Below are 16066 nucleotides of genomic sequence, written 5' to 3'. Positions count from 1 at the left end.
GGGGTGTCCAATCTTATCCACAAAGGGCCGGTGTGGGTGCAGGTTTTCATTCCAACCAAAGCAGGAGATACACCTGATTCCACCTGTTTAATCAGTTGATCTTGGTTTTCAGTAGAATTAGTTGTGGCTTCTGCTTGGTTGGAATGAAAACCTGCACTCACACCGGCCGTTTCTGGATAAGACTGGACACCCCTGTTGTAGAGGGTAGTTGGCGCTTTCCTCAAAGGGTGTTCAACTGTGCTGTGAAAAGATGCAGTGCCTGGCTTCATGTATCTTAGAGGAAGTATATGTTATCCTTCACCCTCCTAGGTTGGTAGCTGCCATGTGATAGGGGAGAGCTAGCTAGTGGCTGGGAATCGGCCGATGACCAAACTATGAGTAAAATGGATCTTTTTTTAAAATTCCAATGAACCCTGTCAAGACTTGAGGACTTGTAACGGCATGTGTAATGATGTGATGTTACTCTGTAGATGTCCATTTGAGACAAGCAGGCATAGCACTTGTGTTGGCACAAAGATAATATTAAACTGGAAGGTCTGTGTGTGGAAGCTAATGTGTGTAATGTCAGTTCTTGTGTGTTTAGAACGTTGAGCTACCTGACTGGTGCTCCTCTGCTCTGTGCAGGCTTCAGCAGGACTGTTACAGTGCTGTCCGTCTGGTTGAGCGGTGTCTCCTGATCATAGCCAGGCATGTGTGGAGCTGTCAAAAAGAGCATGCACATGAACATACACTCATATATAGCTAACAGCACGAAAACAAACTGCTCTCATTCACATTATATATAGACACGCACACACTACATACTCATATACACACTATACGTGTCTCTGCCGATCCAGCAGTCATAACCTTAAGAAATAAGCTTACACGAGATCTTAGTGGTGAACTCCTTTGAGGCCGGAGAACCGTAGCCTTTGACAGTGCTGGCTCTGATGGTAAATGAGTAGGTACAGCCTGGGGACAGCCCCGTAAAAACGTGAGAAGTTTCATTACTGGGCTTTAACACCTTCCCACTCTGATTGGCCACATTGAACTCTGGGTCAAAGGAGTTCCTGCCCTTGTAAAATATCTGTGGGAGGAGGAGGAAAGAGAGAGAGCGAGAGAGAGAGAGCAAGAGAGAGAGAGAGAGAAAGAGAGAGAGATTGTTATCAAACATAACAGTTATAGATCCTGAATGCTGACCTCCTTACAAGAATTAAGTATGATTCGACAAGAATGTTTTTATGCTATCCAATACCCGATTTAATAATACACAGCATACTGTGATGTCTCTTGGTTTTATGGTAATATTCTTCTCTTTATCAAGGACATATTAAAACATAGTAAGACATAACTCCTGCCAAAGCTACCCAATATCGAAAAATGGTTACCACGGTACCAAAAGCCACCAGCACTACTTAGACAGGATAAGATTTCTGGATAAGTGATGTTACAGGAAGACGTCTGCATTAATTATGATTGATTTGCACGGGATAAGCGATCTGTGTAAAAATCACAGATAAGAATGTCTTCATGATGTATACATGGCTGTCACAATAAAAATTCCATGAATACTATGTAAACCTTGTTTTAATACAAAGCGATTGTTTTAACTAGAGATGCAACGATGTATCGTCCGATAAAAGCAATTTTTCACGCAAACATCCGATGATCAGGGCCGATTATATCCTGTCAATCAAAAGAGGGTGGGAAAACACATCGATTTTGTGCTGTGTGTAAAGATGACGTCTCTTGTTTGGAATGACGCTAAAACTGCAGTTTGTAAGCTCTGTAATCGCTGCACTGTTCAAATTTTACACCGGAAGTGAGCAGCAGTGAAAGTCTGTTTTGTTTTTTTAATTCAGCTGCTCGCGCTGAATTAAAGCGCCAGTACACCGTTGAAAGTTTTAAATGAAGATGAGTTGACAAAAAAGTATATATTCCACAGAAAAATATATTTGTAGAGTAGTATATTTCATATCCAGTTAATATATAAAAAAGTTGATATTATATATTACCAGTTTGTTGTTCAGTGATGAAGTAGAAATGCTTTTGTTTGTGGTGAGTGAATGTGAGACTAACAGGAGGTTTTTTAGAATTCAGTCAATGTTAATATGAATTAAAAACATTCAATAAGTTAAGAAATCTTACTTTAATCTTCAGAATTTAGGTCATGTGTTAATGTTAATTAGAGTAAAGTGTTTTCTGTTTATGAGACCAGTTACTGTGAAACAACTTGTTGAAATGGAGAGAATAAAGTTTTTATTATTTGCATAATAAAAAGTTAATATTATTTGCATTTCTTTCAGAATTGTGGAATTAATTATTATTAATTTAAAAGAAGGCATAAAAGGCAGAACTATTGATTATCGGTTATCGGCCAATATCACTCTGAATAATTGGTCATCGGGTATCGGCTGAGAAATTTTGTATCGGTGCATCTCTAGTTTTAACCTATCCACTTGTTAGAGGACATGTTGGCTATACATGTTGAGCTTGAGCACTACTAGGTCGCATGACCATAACCTGTGTGGCTAGTAGACTAATTACGTGTGCTGCAACTTCCATAAAACCCTTCAGAAGCATCACATCTCTTTTAAACATAATCTTTATTTTATTGTCCATGCTTTAAACTTGCCCAGTACTTCAATTTATTTTATTTTATTTTTTCCTCAAGAAAAAGTGTAAAACCTCTTTTCCCACAGAATATAACGGGATCTTTAAAAAATATGTCAATTCGGATGGTACATACACTATATTACCTGAGGTTATATCTACTCATCATTTTATAGGAGGTAGAATATGTTTTAATAATACATTTGTATGGGATTAAATCCTACACATACTCTGGTAATAGTAACCTCACCTCCCCATGTAAAAATAATCCAATCTGAATAGGGCTTTAAGATGCTACTTAAGATATAGACTTTGTAAATGTTTTGCTGCGTCAAAACTGAATATTCTAAAAAACAAACAAAAACAAAAAAAAAAACAAGCTTACTGTTATTTTATTTAGCTAACATCCATTCCTTTACCTCACATATTAAATAATTCATTAGTATAATTAAAGTGTGTTTATAGTTAGGTCTCGTTTGGTATTATGTCACTCTGTTCTTGTCGCTTTTGATTAAAACTTTCCCATGCACTGTAGCCTATAAATCATCCTTTCTGTGTAATTATAATGATTTGTTAAGTGTTTAGTGACAAAGTAGCAAAAGTTGGTATAATCAGTATACTTGCCTAACATAAATCATTATTTATAACCATTGCTATCGTTACATGATAATATCAGAAGCATTGATTTAGATCAGTGACTGGATCTACATTGAAGGCATTCCAAGGTTCTAGATAATCTTGCTTATAACTGATGCTTTACTGTGAACAGAATAATGTCTAACGGCAGAAAATGTAGATAGCCCTGTTCAATTATAATTAGACACATCAAGCAACCTGAAACAAACCTCAAAGCCTGAAAAGTCTAAGGCTATGAAGAAAGAAAAACACCCAGGGGACAAACTGGCATTCATAATAATAATAATAATAATAATAATAATGCTTTCAGTGTCTTTCGAAGCATCACTGTTCTTCAGTCTATATTTTATTCTTCTCTTTATTTTTGAAGAGGAGAGCGAGAGAGAGGTTATGTATGAGGAGCTACATCCTCATCAACTTTATCAATGTGGTAAAAATCTACATTTAAATAAATCATTCCTCTTGCTAATGGGTGGCCTCACCATCATGGTTTCACTCTGTTTCCAATTACAGAGCACAAAGGGAGTTATGGAGCAGCACGAATAGTAGCTGTCAGGTGTGAAATGCCAGTCGGCCTCCTTCCATTACACTCCAGTGCAGTTGTGCATCTGGAGGCTTTCAAGCAACCATTCATAGTCAGAAAAAGAGCCTTTTGGCGTAGATGCGTCGGAACTGGGAGATGAATGGGGACTGGTGTGGTGATAAAAAAAAGAGCGCTTGTCCAAAAAAGGGTTTCGTAAACTCCAGCATGATTTGTATGGCATTTGAAGTATGCTTTGGCAAGGAGAGATGAGTCTGTGGAAATTCAGTAAAACACATGCTGCTATTCTGAGTGTGTTACAACAAAGAATCATTGAAAACTTTCTATTAAAGCAGCTTCTCCATTAACAAGAGTATCAGTTCCCAAACCCCTAGAGTGCTACTGACTTCACTACAGCTGGCTAGGCTCACCTCAGAAACCTTTCACTACAGACACTATAGCATAAAAGCACCAGAGAGAACTGTTACGTGTCTACAAAAGCTGGTCTGTGACGGTGCGATGATAGCAGTCACACTATAAGAAATGATCGCAATAAATTATTGGCTAAATTCTATATCAGACAGCGGGATAACATGTTCTCTATGCCAGATGATAAGATGAACATTCTTTAAGGATATACCTGTGAGTAAAGAAACTTACTACATTCTGCTTACATCATCAGTGAAGGTGATCCGTACTCATGCAGAAAATGCTTATTCTTCAAAGTTAGCTTGAGGCGGTAAGGATATTTTTTTCTGTCCATTAGCATGCGTGGTAGTTTTGCAACCCAGTGATATGTTAATTAACGTGAGCATGTCAGTATTTTAAACAGTCGCTTGCTCAAATTCAACAAACCATTTTTTTTTAAAAAAAAGGCCATGTTTAGTTTATGTTTCTTCATTGCTGCTTGTCACGAACCTCGAATCAGCACGGAAGCAGGAGCGGGCGGCAGGTGTAGAGCGTCGTATCGGAAAGTACAAGAAACGTAATCGTAGGACAGGCAAAGGTCAAGTGATCGGGCGAACAACACAAACGGGGTCAGGCAAAGAGCGTAGTCGAAACCGGAAACAAGGGTCGAGGATCATGAGAAGACAAACAAACTAGAACGGCTTGGTAACGCAGAAAAACGAGTGACTGAGCGTATACTTCGCATAGATTCTGGGTGAATGACTTCCTTAAGTACTAGCGGTGAGAGTGTGTGTGTGTGTGATTGGTGCCAGATGTGTCTGATCAGAACTCCGGGGATGGTGAGCGCATGCGTGCATGAGAAGTGAGTGTTGCATCTTGGGAATCTGAGTTCTGATCTGACTGAGCTGTGACACTGCTACCATATTTTTAGCGGCCCTGTGAGTTTCGTGTCATCATATTGTATGCTGGCCTCCTCTTGGTGGCGTTTAGATTTTAATAACAAATTTACTGGCACTCTTTTGGTCCCAAGAATTCCAAAGAATGTCGAGCTTAAGATCCTGGAATGGAAACCAAGCACCATATCTCTCGATTTAATCAATACGAAATATGAACAAAACAACGTAAATAAGTAGCCAAGCTAATCATAGTACGATCAAGTCTTAAGTTCATCAACTCTTGAAATTAGACCAAAAACAACAAAATGGTTCCTGTTTGTCAAAAATGTTCTTATATGGTTAAAACAAAAATGTCACGTGAAATATAGAAGTGGCAGAAATCTATCAGACGTTAATGAGGCAGAAAGCCGTGATTTATCCCTTTTCCTTTAAAACTGGAGCGTATCATGCTCGTGACACGGTCTAACAGGCGAGACATGACAGAATGTAATTTCATAATGTGAACGTGACAGCTTAATTGGGTGAATTTTCACAAATGAAGTACTGCTACAATGGTTCTTTTGAATGCTGCATTGTGTGGAGTTCCATGAGTGCATCAAATCATATAGTCCTCAGATGCACACAAAGTTGAGATGACAAATAACATACAATAAAGCCTACACTTAAAAAAAAAAAAAAAAAATATGAAAGGCAAACTTTTACAATGGTGAGACTGTACTCTGAAGAGTATCCAGCGTGTAAGACGTAACATCTAAGTGCCCATTTAAGATGCTTATTTTGGGTAGGAAATGAAACGTGTTTTATCTTGCCCAGTATTTGCCCATGTTCCACTGCAGGACGTCATGTGTGACTGTAGCGCTCAGGTATGCACTCCTTGCTAATGTTTTTATTAGAATGAAACACTAAAAACCTCCTACAGGACACATGTGTAATGACACACCATCTCTACATGTTTTCACTGGCATAGTAAACTATCTTTAATGGGCTGTGTGCTAGAACTTTCTTTTCCATAAACGTTCACCCCATTCCCTGAGATATACTGCTCTGACACTAAGTGACATTTCCCAGAGTCAGACAGTAAGTAGACGAGGTAAAGGTGGGGAGTCGGGGTACATTACATTACAGGTATGAGTGTTAGGAAGACTTTAAAACTGGACAGACATTGAATGTGACACTGTGTAGTTTATGGAGATGATATCACTCTGCACACTGGCAGTTTTGTGGTTGGATTAGCCCTATCACAAGGCTTCAGCTGGTAATAGATTGTGTTAACAAGCTCCTGAGCATTGAGGCCTTATGGTTATTAGGTTAGATTTATTAGTCAATTAAGAGCCTGGAGTGAATGAAGGATGGAACTGCTGAAGGCAGCGTGGCAGGCTGAAGATAAATGTGTCATGGGAAGTGGTTTAAGCTGGGGAAGACTTACTTCGTACTGCTTTATGATTCCGTAAGTCTGTATGGGCTCTCGCCATTTGAGGGCGATCTTCTCTTCATATGTACTTCCCTGAATGGACTCAGGGGGCACGGCGCCTGGTACTGAAATGCAAAGAAATAAATATATAAATGAGGTGTTCAGTCGGTCATACTGATTCATATTGGTATTCATATTGGTATAAATACTCTCGTGCACCCATGCGCTAGACACACAACTTCACACTTTTAATAATAATGCAGGTGTGATCACATTATTACATATAACTACATAAATTATGGGCAAACAGAATATTCAAATAGTCAACGGTATTTTAGCTCTCACTCTGAAGAACCTTCACCACATATTTACTCTGACCTTGGGATAACCTCGTTGTGTTGTTACATACTATTTCTTCCCAACGGCAGTTTCATAACGGGCTAAAATAAACCAAAGGAAAGTGTCTCGCTCGCACACATATATACAACACGGAAAAACAAACTACCACTCAGGTCAAGGATGGATCCGAACGGACGAACACAACAGAAATGAAAAAAAATGAAGAAGCAGAATTTTTCATTTCCGTAATCAAAGGAAAAGGTCATTGTTCATTCGCTCTCTCTTGAATAGCCAAGATGCTCAACAGGGAGCTGCTATAGTAATTGGTGCTATTCATACATTCAAAATACTCAATATCCAGCCATGGATTAGATGGAAAGCCGATACCCTTTGAAACCCTTCAGTGGAAGTTCAATCAATATAAAATACATTAACTCAGGCAGATACTATTAATCTTTTAAAAATTTCATCCAAGCTCTTAAACGTGTCTTAATTAAAGACTATGAAGAAGCTAGATAAAGCACCAGTGCCACTAAAAGCGTATTTCGAACAGATCGTCACAAACTGAGATGAAAATTTCATAAATAAATACATTTAAGTAAACGCACCATCCTCATCTGTGAGGACGTCCAGCTCCTGGCTCTCCTTTTCGCCCTCTCGGTTTCGCAACACCAGCTTGACACTGACGTTGGTGTAGGGCGACAGGTTGCGGATGGTGTGTTGTGGTGTCGGGCTCTGCAACTCGTAGCACACTTCCTCTCGTGTCTCCTCCTTGCCGTTCACTTTGTAGCGGTACTCCACTGTTAGGTTGTAGGTGTGGCACCGCGTCACGTTGTAGCCGAAAGGCTCCCAGCGTACAGTGATCTGCCTGGATTTGATCTCCACCACCTCCAATCGCCGAGGGCCGTGCATGGGGTCTAAGAGAGGAGACGGTGCGAGATCATTTATTACTGAGCTACTAAAACACAACAGATCGGGTAGATAAAATAAATGCTAATAACACAACGTAGGTTAAGGAACCAAGTCGGATAAATGTGATTTTTATTTCAGTATTTGATATAGAAATTGTTGATCTATATTTATTCTACTTTATCCAAATTGTCTGGCTTTTGAGTATAATCAACATTTATAATCAATTTTCTTGTGCCTGAACATAAATTGCAACACATTGCCGGCCAGGAAAATCCAGGTAGCTAATAATCTCATTATTTATGGTACAGTGAAATATAGAGATGATGGATATTGTTCCATGGCACATTCACATGCGCTGCACTTTACATGAACAGATCAAATTCTATATTCATTCCACCATGCACATACAGATGTCTCAAAAAAAAAATATTTATTGGTTACACTTGATTGACTTTCTTTTTCTCACATTTTTTTTACATATAATTCATGGATTTATATATACAATTCATTCATCTTCAGTAACCATTTTATCCTGATCAGGGTGATGCTGGGTGCAAAGCCTATGTCAGGAACACTGTGCATGATGCAGGAAGTCACCTGGATGGGATACCAGTCTATAGCAGGACACTATTTACACACATTCACACACTTATTCACACCTGTGGGAATTTAGAGTAGTCAATCCACCTACTGACTGAACATGTGAGAATGTACATGCTCCAACATCTGCTCCAACATCACAAACAGATGCTGATAGATGGATTGACTATACTATTGACTAAGTGTGAATACGTGTGTGTTTAAATGTGTGATGCCCTGTGATGGATTGGCATCCCATCCAGGGTCGATTACAACCTCAATCCTAGTGTTTCCAGGATAGACTCCAAATCCACTGGAAGCAGCTACTAAAGGTAAATGAATACATGATAATGACTGTGACTATCTGAGTGAAAGTAGCCATTTCTAAATGTAATGAAATAAAAGTTATAACTGACTGAAACACTTACACTCAAATAAAGTAGAACTATCCCCACAATATACTTAAATACAACACCAAAGTGTTTCCACAATTTTTTACTGTGCATCACTGCAGATATAAGTTTATATTCGTCAAACCAAGCCTCAAACTTTAAACTGACACCTTAAACAACTGTTCTTAATCTCACTATGTGCATGAGTGCAATACAAGCACATTTACAGTATCCTTTCTGTTGGTTTAAGGAAGGCTGCTACAATAAGAGTGTCTCTCCCTTCCAAGGCCCGGCTGGATGAACCCTGTCAGGGTTCAGCACTCATTTGTAGAGAACTTCTCCTGAGCAGACAAGCAGCTCAGGTTCTTTCCCCATCAGGTCTAATGAGAGACACATGCTGCCTGCACACACCTAGCACAGGCTCCCAGAGGAACTCCTGGTCTGGTAATAGGATCAATTTCCATCCCGGTTTCAATTTGTGGACCATTTCTGAGGAATTTAGCTCTGAAACACTACTTGCAGGGCATCTTGTTCTCACATAGTCTGCTATTTCAAAGGACATTGGGATGCACTGGTCAGGCAATCTGGTGTGCTATTAGTGCACTGTGATGAGGAATGTCGAGATCTAACAGCCTCCTGCTCCGACAAAAGTTGTTGTTTTTACAGTCACAGGGACAAACCATTAAGGCAAAGTTATATCACACAAACCTCTCACAATTTTCCAACACTCCATGAAAAGGAATCAACAATCCACAGTATGGATTCACACGTTGTACTGTGCTTCCGCACATTCCATATCAGAAGGAAGAAAATATCAAGTTTTGACAAGAGCATGAGTAAAAAACTTTACATCTGAAGAGCCAAGTTCGTTCAGGGTGTGTAAAAATGTCTTAGAGCACAAGATCGAATGCATTTTATTGTTATTCAGAGCATGTGGGACCCGAAGATTAAAATAAGAGGTTAGAAATGGGAAATTGTAATTAGTGTCCCTGTAATAAAGCTGTGAAGGAGAGTGTGTTACGGCATCGGAGGATATTTGTAGTGTAGGATTTAATCACTAAAACCATGCACTCTAATTAAAAAGGTGAAGGTAATCCAATAATCACTTTCAAGGTAGTATTTAATCAACTCCAGAACAGCATCAAATACATCTAATACAAAGGTCAGTGAATGCTGCAATCTTTTACTTTCCTTCCACCTTTCCTGGTTGGGGGTCACCGTGGCAACAGGCTGCAAGGTCAGTGAAGACTTCTCTATCCCTAGCCATAGATTCCAGCTCCTCTGGGAGATCCCCAGAGATTCCCAGGCCAACTTTGAGATCTCTCCAGCCGGTCCTGTCTCTGTCATGGGGTCTCCCTCCAGTGGTATGTGCCCGAGACAGCTCTAGCAAGAGCCAAATAGGAGGCATCCTTGTAAGGAAATATCTCAACTGGCTCCTCTCCTTTCGGAGATGAGAAGAAGCGGCTCTAGTCCAAGGCACTCCTGGAATGCTGTGCTGAAGTCAACATTTTTATTTAGCTTTTCTTGGTACACAATGTAGGATTTTTTTCATAATTTTTTTTTCAAAATAGAATATTGACTTGTTTTTAATTTCTAATTTTTAACTTGTTTCACAACACAAAGTCTACAAATCAAATATTCATGAATCCAAATATGAAACAATGCCCACTGCAGGACCTTTTGACCTGAGATTAGGTATCTACATTTTCTTTCTCAGGTCAAGGTGTGTGCTCTGGAAACTTCTTGTTGTTTTTTTGTTTTTGTTTTTTTTTTTAAAGATATGATCATACATTTTATCAGCATATGGAGAATTTAATTTTGGGTGATTAAAACATTCTTAAATTGCAACACCTGGAGAATCCTGCTGATTACCCTGTCATCCTGCCCTTGTACCCTTATCTTTTTGCTATTTTTAATATCCATATCCATATCCATATCAGTAATAATCAGGCACTAACAACAATCTTTAATCTACCCAGTAATTGCTGATACACATCCGGGTCATTCATTAATTCCAGCCCCAATATGAATTTGAAATGATGGAAGAGCTTTTTGTAATACTTTGTATTATATATACACTGCACATTTGTGGTCAAACTATAGGATAGCAAGCTTAAAGAGACTTAAAATATCTTATAATGATGCAATGGGAATTTTATTAAAGAAAACTAGATGGCATAGTGCGAGTGAAATGTTTGTAGCTGAAGGAGTTAAAACTTTTCAGGCTGTTTTAAGAAATGTTATGTATAAGTTCATGTGCTGGCTCAGCAAGTCTGAAAATGAAATCATTGTGGGCTTATCGAATATAAGGGTCAGTACTATACGCTACGAATCCAAGCTGTGAAGACATCTGTACTGTTCCATCTTTGTTACACACTGATTTGTATGAATTATACTTCTTTTTTTATGTATGCTGCTCATTTTATGTATTCTTTTATATTTTAATTGGACCCTGAGTCTGTAATAAAAAGTTTTGATTTGATATATACACAGACACAGACCTTGGGGTAAGTTAAATTGGTTTTTTTATTAAGTCTTTATCAGAAAATGTATTTTGATTGTTGTTGATGATCAGGTATGCTGAAACTAACCCTGAATCATAATTCACCAACTTATACTATGCACTAAAAGTATGTACTCTTCTTGTGAAGAAAAACTACATTCCTTTGAGTGTGTAGCAAAAGAATATGCAAGTACTTCGGCATACTAATACCTCATGTAATGGAAGAATATGTTGTTGCCTAGTTACGCACACTGTCACCGTAAACAAACTATATCATTTATACTATATAATTTAATTTACCATTCCCTTGATTTATTTTTCCACATTTCAGTTATACTTCTCTAAAATGCGTCCTTGAATTCGGCGAACCAAACTGTCACAAGGCTCCTCCTCCCTCGCGCAAAGAGTTGTGAGCACTATTAGCCGAAAAAGGTTCCAGGAAAAATCTACCGGAAATAGTAGACCATCCGGGCACCTGTGGGATTCTCATCTCAACATACTACCATTTGGGACACACTAATCCTAATCTCGGATACTATTTAGGATGGACAGTAGGTGAATTGAGAGGCAGGGTAAGAAACCACTCATTGGGTGTGATAAAGCGCTGAAAAAGATATTCAGGAAGAATGATGACAGAGAGAAACAGTTGTCCTTCTGTATCATTTCATTGAAGGGCACATATCTTAAACACAGCTGCCCACAGTCTGATTAAGGTAACTGAAGTCATCTGCATACACGGAACAGGCTGAATGATCATATTTCACACGGAAGGGAGCAAAGAACATGGTATAATAATTCATTCTGAGCACAGTAATCAACAACGCCAATCCCAAGACAGCAGCGACATCTTTCTCAAAAGACCTGTGTTCATTGAACTCTTATAGAGGAGTAATTTCCTCACACAAAGGAACTCAAAGTTCCCTTTCCCGCTGTTGAGCCACAAGGAAAGAAGTGTCTCCACTGAACTAAGTGAAACTGTGGGTTTACAGCCTCTTCCATCACAACAGAGACAGTGATGCTGAAAGAACGGAGATGGCTTTCTGAGCAGGTGTGTGATTGGAAAATGCAAACAATGCCTTTTCTGTTCCTGCAGCCTTTGATGGCATTCCACAAGAGCCCATGACTATCGTCAGATGAGGGTTTGAGAAAGCCTACCAGCATGAGAGCCAGGCCTTGTGCTCTTTGAAATGCTTTTGGCACAGAATGGTAACAAACATCATCTCTGACTCTGGGGACTACAGCAGATATTATATTATATCAGCCTACAACAGTGAAACAGGCTAAATGAAACAGCTGGCAAGAGATCTATAAGATGAGACATCCAAATTGGTTGCTTGTTAGATCCGAACACTGAGCTGCATTTAAATGCATAATTCACTGCCACTGACAAGGTTAGGAGAAGTGTAGATTACGCTGGCAGCAGAGCAAATGACTTCAGCTTGTCTTGTTGGTATGGGAGAATCTAATAAAGAAGGGCTTAGATATAGATTTGCCGGCATTTGAATTTCAGGTGAAGTTTTTTTGCACAAACTGAAAGGGGTCTACATGAAAAGGTGTACAACTGGGTCCTGATTTTTCATGGCTCTCATGGCATCAGAAAGCGTATATATATATATATATATATATATATATATATATATATATATATATATATATATATATATATATATATATATATACGTTTATATGTTTCCTCTGGGTTCTCTGGTTTCCTTCCACCTACCAAAACCCTTGTGCACATGAACTTGCTATACAGTATACGATAAATTACACCTAGCTGTGAATGAGTGAGTGAATTATTATGTGGGAAGCCCTGTGACGGTCTGGCGTCGCATTCAGGGTGTATTCTTTCCTCACAAACAGTTTTCCCAGAGCATGTCTTCATATCCATCATGACCCTGTCCAGAATAAAGGGGTTACTGCAGATGTATGAATGATGAATGAATCAAGGCTCTGCTGCAAAATGCTATTAGAAACAAAAATACCTAGTGAAGAATAGAGTGAAAAACTGCTTAAAACTTTGAATTCAATATTGTAAAAGGAGAATCAGGGGATTTTCTTTTCATTCCAGTGCACTCTTTTCATTCATATTTCCATCTCGAACATCGATAAAAGCATAGTGCTAGATCGTGTAGTGTGAGAGTGGAAATGAAGAGTGTGAACGTGAGAGGAGGTCAGCCTGGATGCCCTGTAATGCTTGCCGGCTGCTTTTGTGAGATGATGGCAATGGGTCTGATTGAGAGGTGACTTGGGGAGAGGAAAGTGCTATCTGCAGAGCGAGTGGGTGAAATTCCACTGCTGATTTTGAAAAGCGGCGTATGAGTATGAAACACTCTGTGCATTAGAGATCCCGAGAACTGAGACAGAGCTCACTGCTGTAGTCGATAAGAGAAGTATTTCCATTCAAGACAGACTGACTTGTGGTACACATGGCAGAGTTACTTATCTGAATCCAGAACTACTGGTACCTTGGTCGAGCAACTGTGTCTCTTTTCTGTTTCCAACTATAAGGAGCAGGAGTTTCTGTGCCATACTGTTATGAAAAAAATAATAATTCTAGCTAGCTAGCATTATGTTGTTGTTGTTTTTTGGTTTGTTTATGTGCTTTTGTTTTGAGTGGTTGTCCATTTTGACCAATCAATAGCCTCAACTATAACTCCATCTGACTAACCCTACTACCCTACTATACAGTAGGTGAAAAGCAGTACGCCAAATAAGTAGTATGTCCGAATTCTCCGTATTCATAAAACAGTAGGCAAGAAATTCCCGGATGGCCTACTGCTTCCGCTGAGATTGTGCAGTATGGAACCAATAGACACTGCACTATCCCATAAGGCAACGGGACTGAAGCAGAACAGCTGTCAGAATAAAAAATGGCGGATGGCAGCGCATTACGCTTTTTAAGTGTAAGTGCTATAGGTATTAAACGTTGTTCCTTGTGGTTAAACCGTACACAGCAAAAACACCAGTGTTGATTTAACACCCACAGTATTGAATTCACACCCTACAGTGTTTATATGAGTCCATTGGACTCATATAAACACTCTGGGGGTTAATTCAACACTAGGGATTTTACTGTGTGCTTGTTTAACAACACTCGAGTAAATTGTTAACGTGTCGAAGGTTTAAACAAGAAAAAACAGTTGCGTTTTTGTGGTTATTCATATTGCACACATATACTGATCAGCACGTATTGTATCAACGGCCGAGGAGAAAGTACTGAATCGAATGCAGTAGGTAATGTACTGTCACAGTATATGATTACGAACACACTGTATTTCTCTCTCTAATCGGTCCCTATTCAGTGCTCTTGGTACTAGCAAGGTAACAAAATTCAGTGCGGGCACCTGGGTAAAGTCCAGATCAAGCTCTTAGAAAAAGAATTAGTATGCACTGGTAAATTCTAGATGATCAATTGCAAAAAGAGAGAGAGAGAGAGAGAGAGAGCGAGAGAGAGAGAGAGAGAGAGAGACAGAGAGAGATAGAGAGAGAAACTTTCCTAGTCATAACACTAACATAAATGCCTAGTGCACTGAGCGCACAAATAACTCACACTACTCTGGTGGATAACCTTCAACCTCACCGGAGCATCTATGAGGCCAACGAGGTCGTCTCTATTAAAATATATCACAGAGGGCATTCATGGGTCCACTCAAAACAACATCATAATTACACAAGAGAGGCCATTTGGAGGCCGTGCTAAAGCCAGCAGCACAGACTGGAGCAAAAATGTGCACTGCATAATGTCACAGGGGCAGTAAAACAAATTACTGTGCAATCCTTTGCCATAAAAGCACAAATATTCAAACAAATGGCACGCTTTTATGATTTGCATGATATTTGCTTGTGGGAGAAGAGACGTGTTGGTAATCTGAAAAACCCGAACACATTTCAGAATGTGAGGATGAGAGTGCGATACTGTATAAAACAAAAACGGTTTAAGCAATGCATACCGTAGATGACTATGAGCAAGAAAGTCTAAAATGTTCTATAGAGAGGTGTTTTTTTAAAAGGAAATATAGCTAGAAGGATGGCGACACTGTACTACGTATCATTTCAGCCTCCACGTATGATCGGTACAACTTTCCGCCCCTCAATCAATCCCCAGGCATCAATCTACACTTGTTCCACATACACCTGTACTGGGAAACATCTCAATTACATTTTTAAGCCATTGACTTCCTCCCCACTTTCTCTGCTGGTCATAACTCACAGTGGCGAAGAGGTTTTTTTTGTAGACAAAGTGTAACAGCATATTGATTAGCCTAAGCTGTGCAGCAAAAAGAAAAAACTCCACCAGACAAATTGTTGTTTATTTACACACATTATCTTTTTCTGATGCTCTCTTTGTGTGTGTGTGTGTGTGTGTGTGTGTGTGTGTGTGTTCGCATTAGGAAGGAAGTGGGGAGAACGAGAGATAGGGAACAAGAAAGCTTTCTGTATACAGTGTGAAAGCCCAGAGACAAATGAATCTGGTAGACTGCTCACAAAATCACTGTCCAATCGACAGAGAAATAGATAAGCAAATAATCTTCTTCACACACATGCATACAAACAAACACACATACACACCAACACATGTGAAGTGCTGAAGTCCTGAATTAAGAGCTATATGATTGATGTCACTTGCATGTTTCACCAGCGTAATTATTACTGTACAACCCCAATTCTGAAAAAGTTAGGACAGTATGGAAAACGCTACTAAAAACAAAGAGGGGTGATTTATAAATGTACTTTGACTTGTATTTAAACAAAAAAAAACGTCAAGGCATTTGATGTTTTACCTAATCAACTGCATCGTTTTTTGTAGATAAAAGTTTCTTTTGAAATTGATGCATGCAATACGTTCCAAAAAAGCCGAAACAGGGGAATTCA

At 39.1% G+C, this 16066-nt stretch overlaps 1 protein-coding gene across 10 annotated transcripts in view; it reads right to left on the bottom strand.

Annotated features, from left to right (window-relative positions):
* Positions 1 to 16066, bottom strand: part of LOC108271270 (receptor-type tyrosine-protein phosphatase mu) — a 227739-nt gene that overhangs the window by 81755 nt on the left and 129918 nt on the right. For all 10 annotated transcript variants that reach the window (XM_053683467.1, XM_053683468.1, XM_053683484.1 and 7 more), the window contains exons 8-11: positions 7414 to 7722; positions 6482 to 6591; positions 868 to 1069; positions 597 to 699 (exon numbers count right to left, since the gene is read on the bottom strand). In XM_053683467.1, coding sequence (XP_053539442.1) covers positions 597 to 699; positions 868 to 1069; positions 6482 to 6591; positions 7414 to 7722 — 724 coding nt within the window. The remainder of the gene's footprint in view (positions 1 to 596; positions 700 to 867; positions 1070 to 6481; positions 6592 to 7413; positions 7723 to 16066) is intronic.

The sequence above is a fragment of the Ictalurus punctatus genome, chromosome 1 (genome assembly GCF_001660625.3).
Source record: "Ictalurus punctatus breed USDA103 chromosome 1, Coco_2.0, whole genome shotgun sequence".
NCBI lineage: Eukaryota > Metazoa > Chordata > Actinopteri > Siluriformes > Ictaluridae > Ictalurus > Ictalurus punctatus.
Note: the sequence above shows the minus strand (reverse complement) of the source record. Positions and strands in the feature narration are given on the sequence as shown.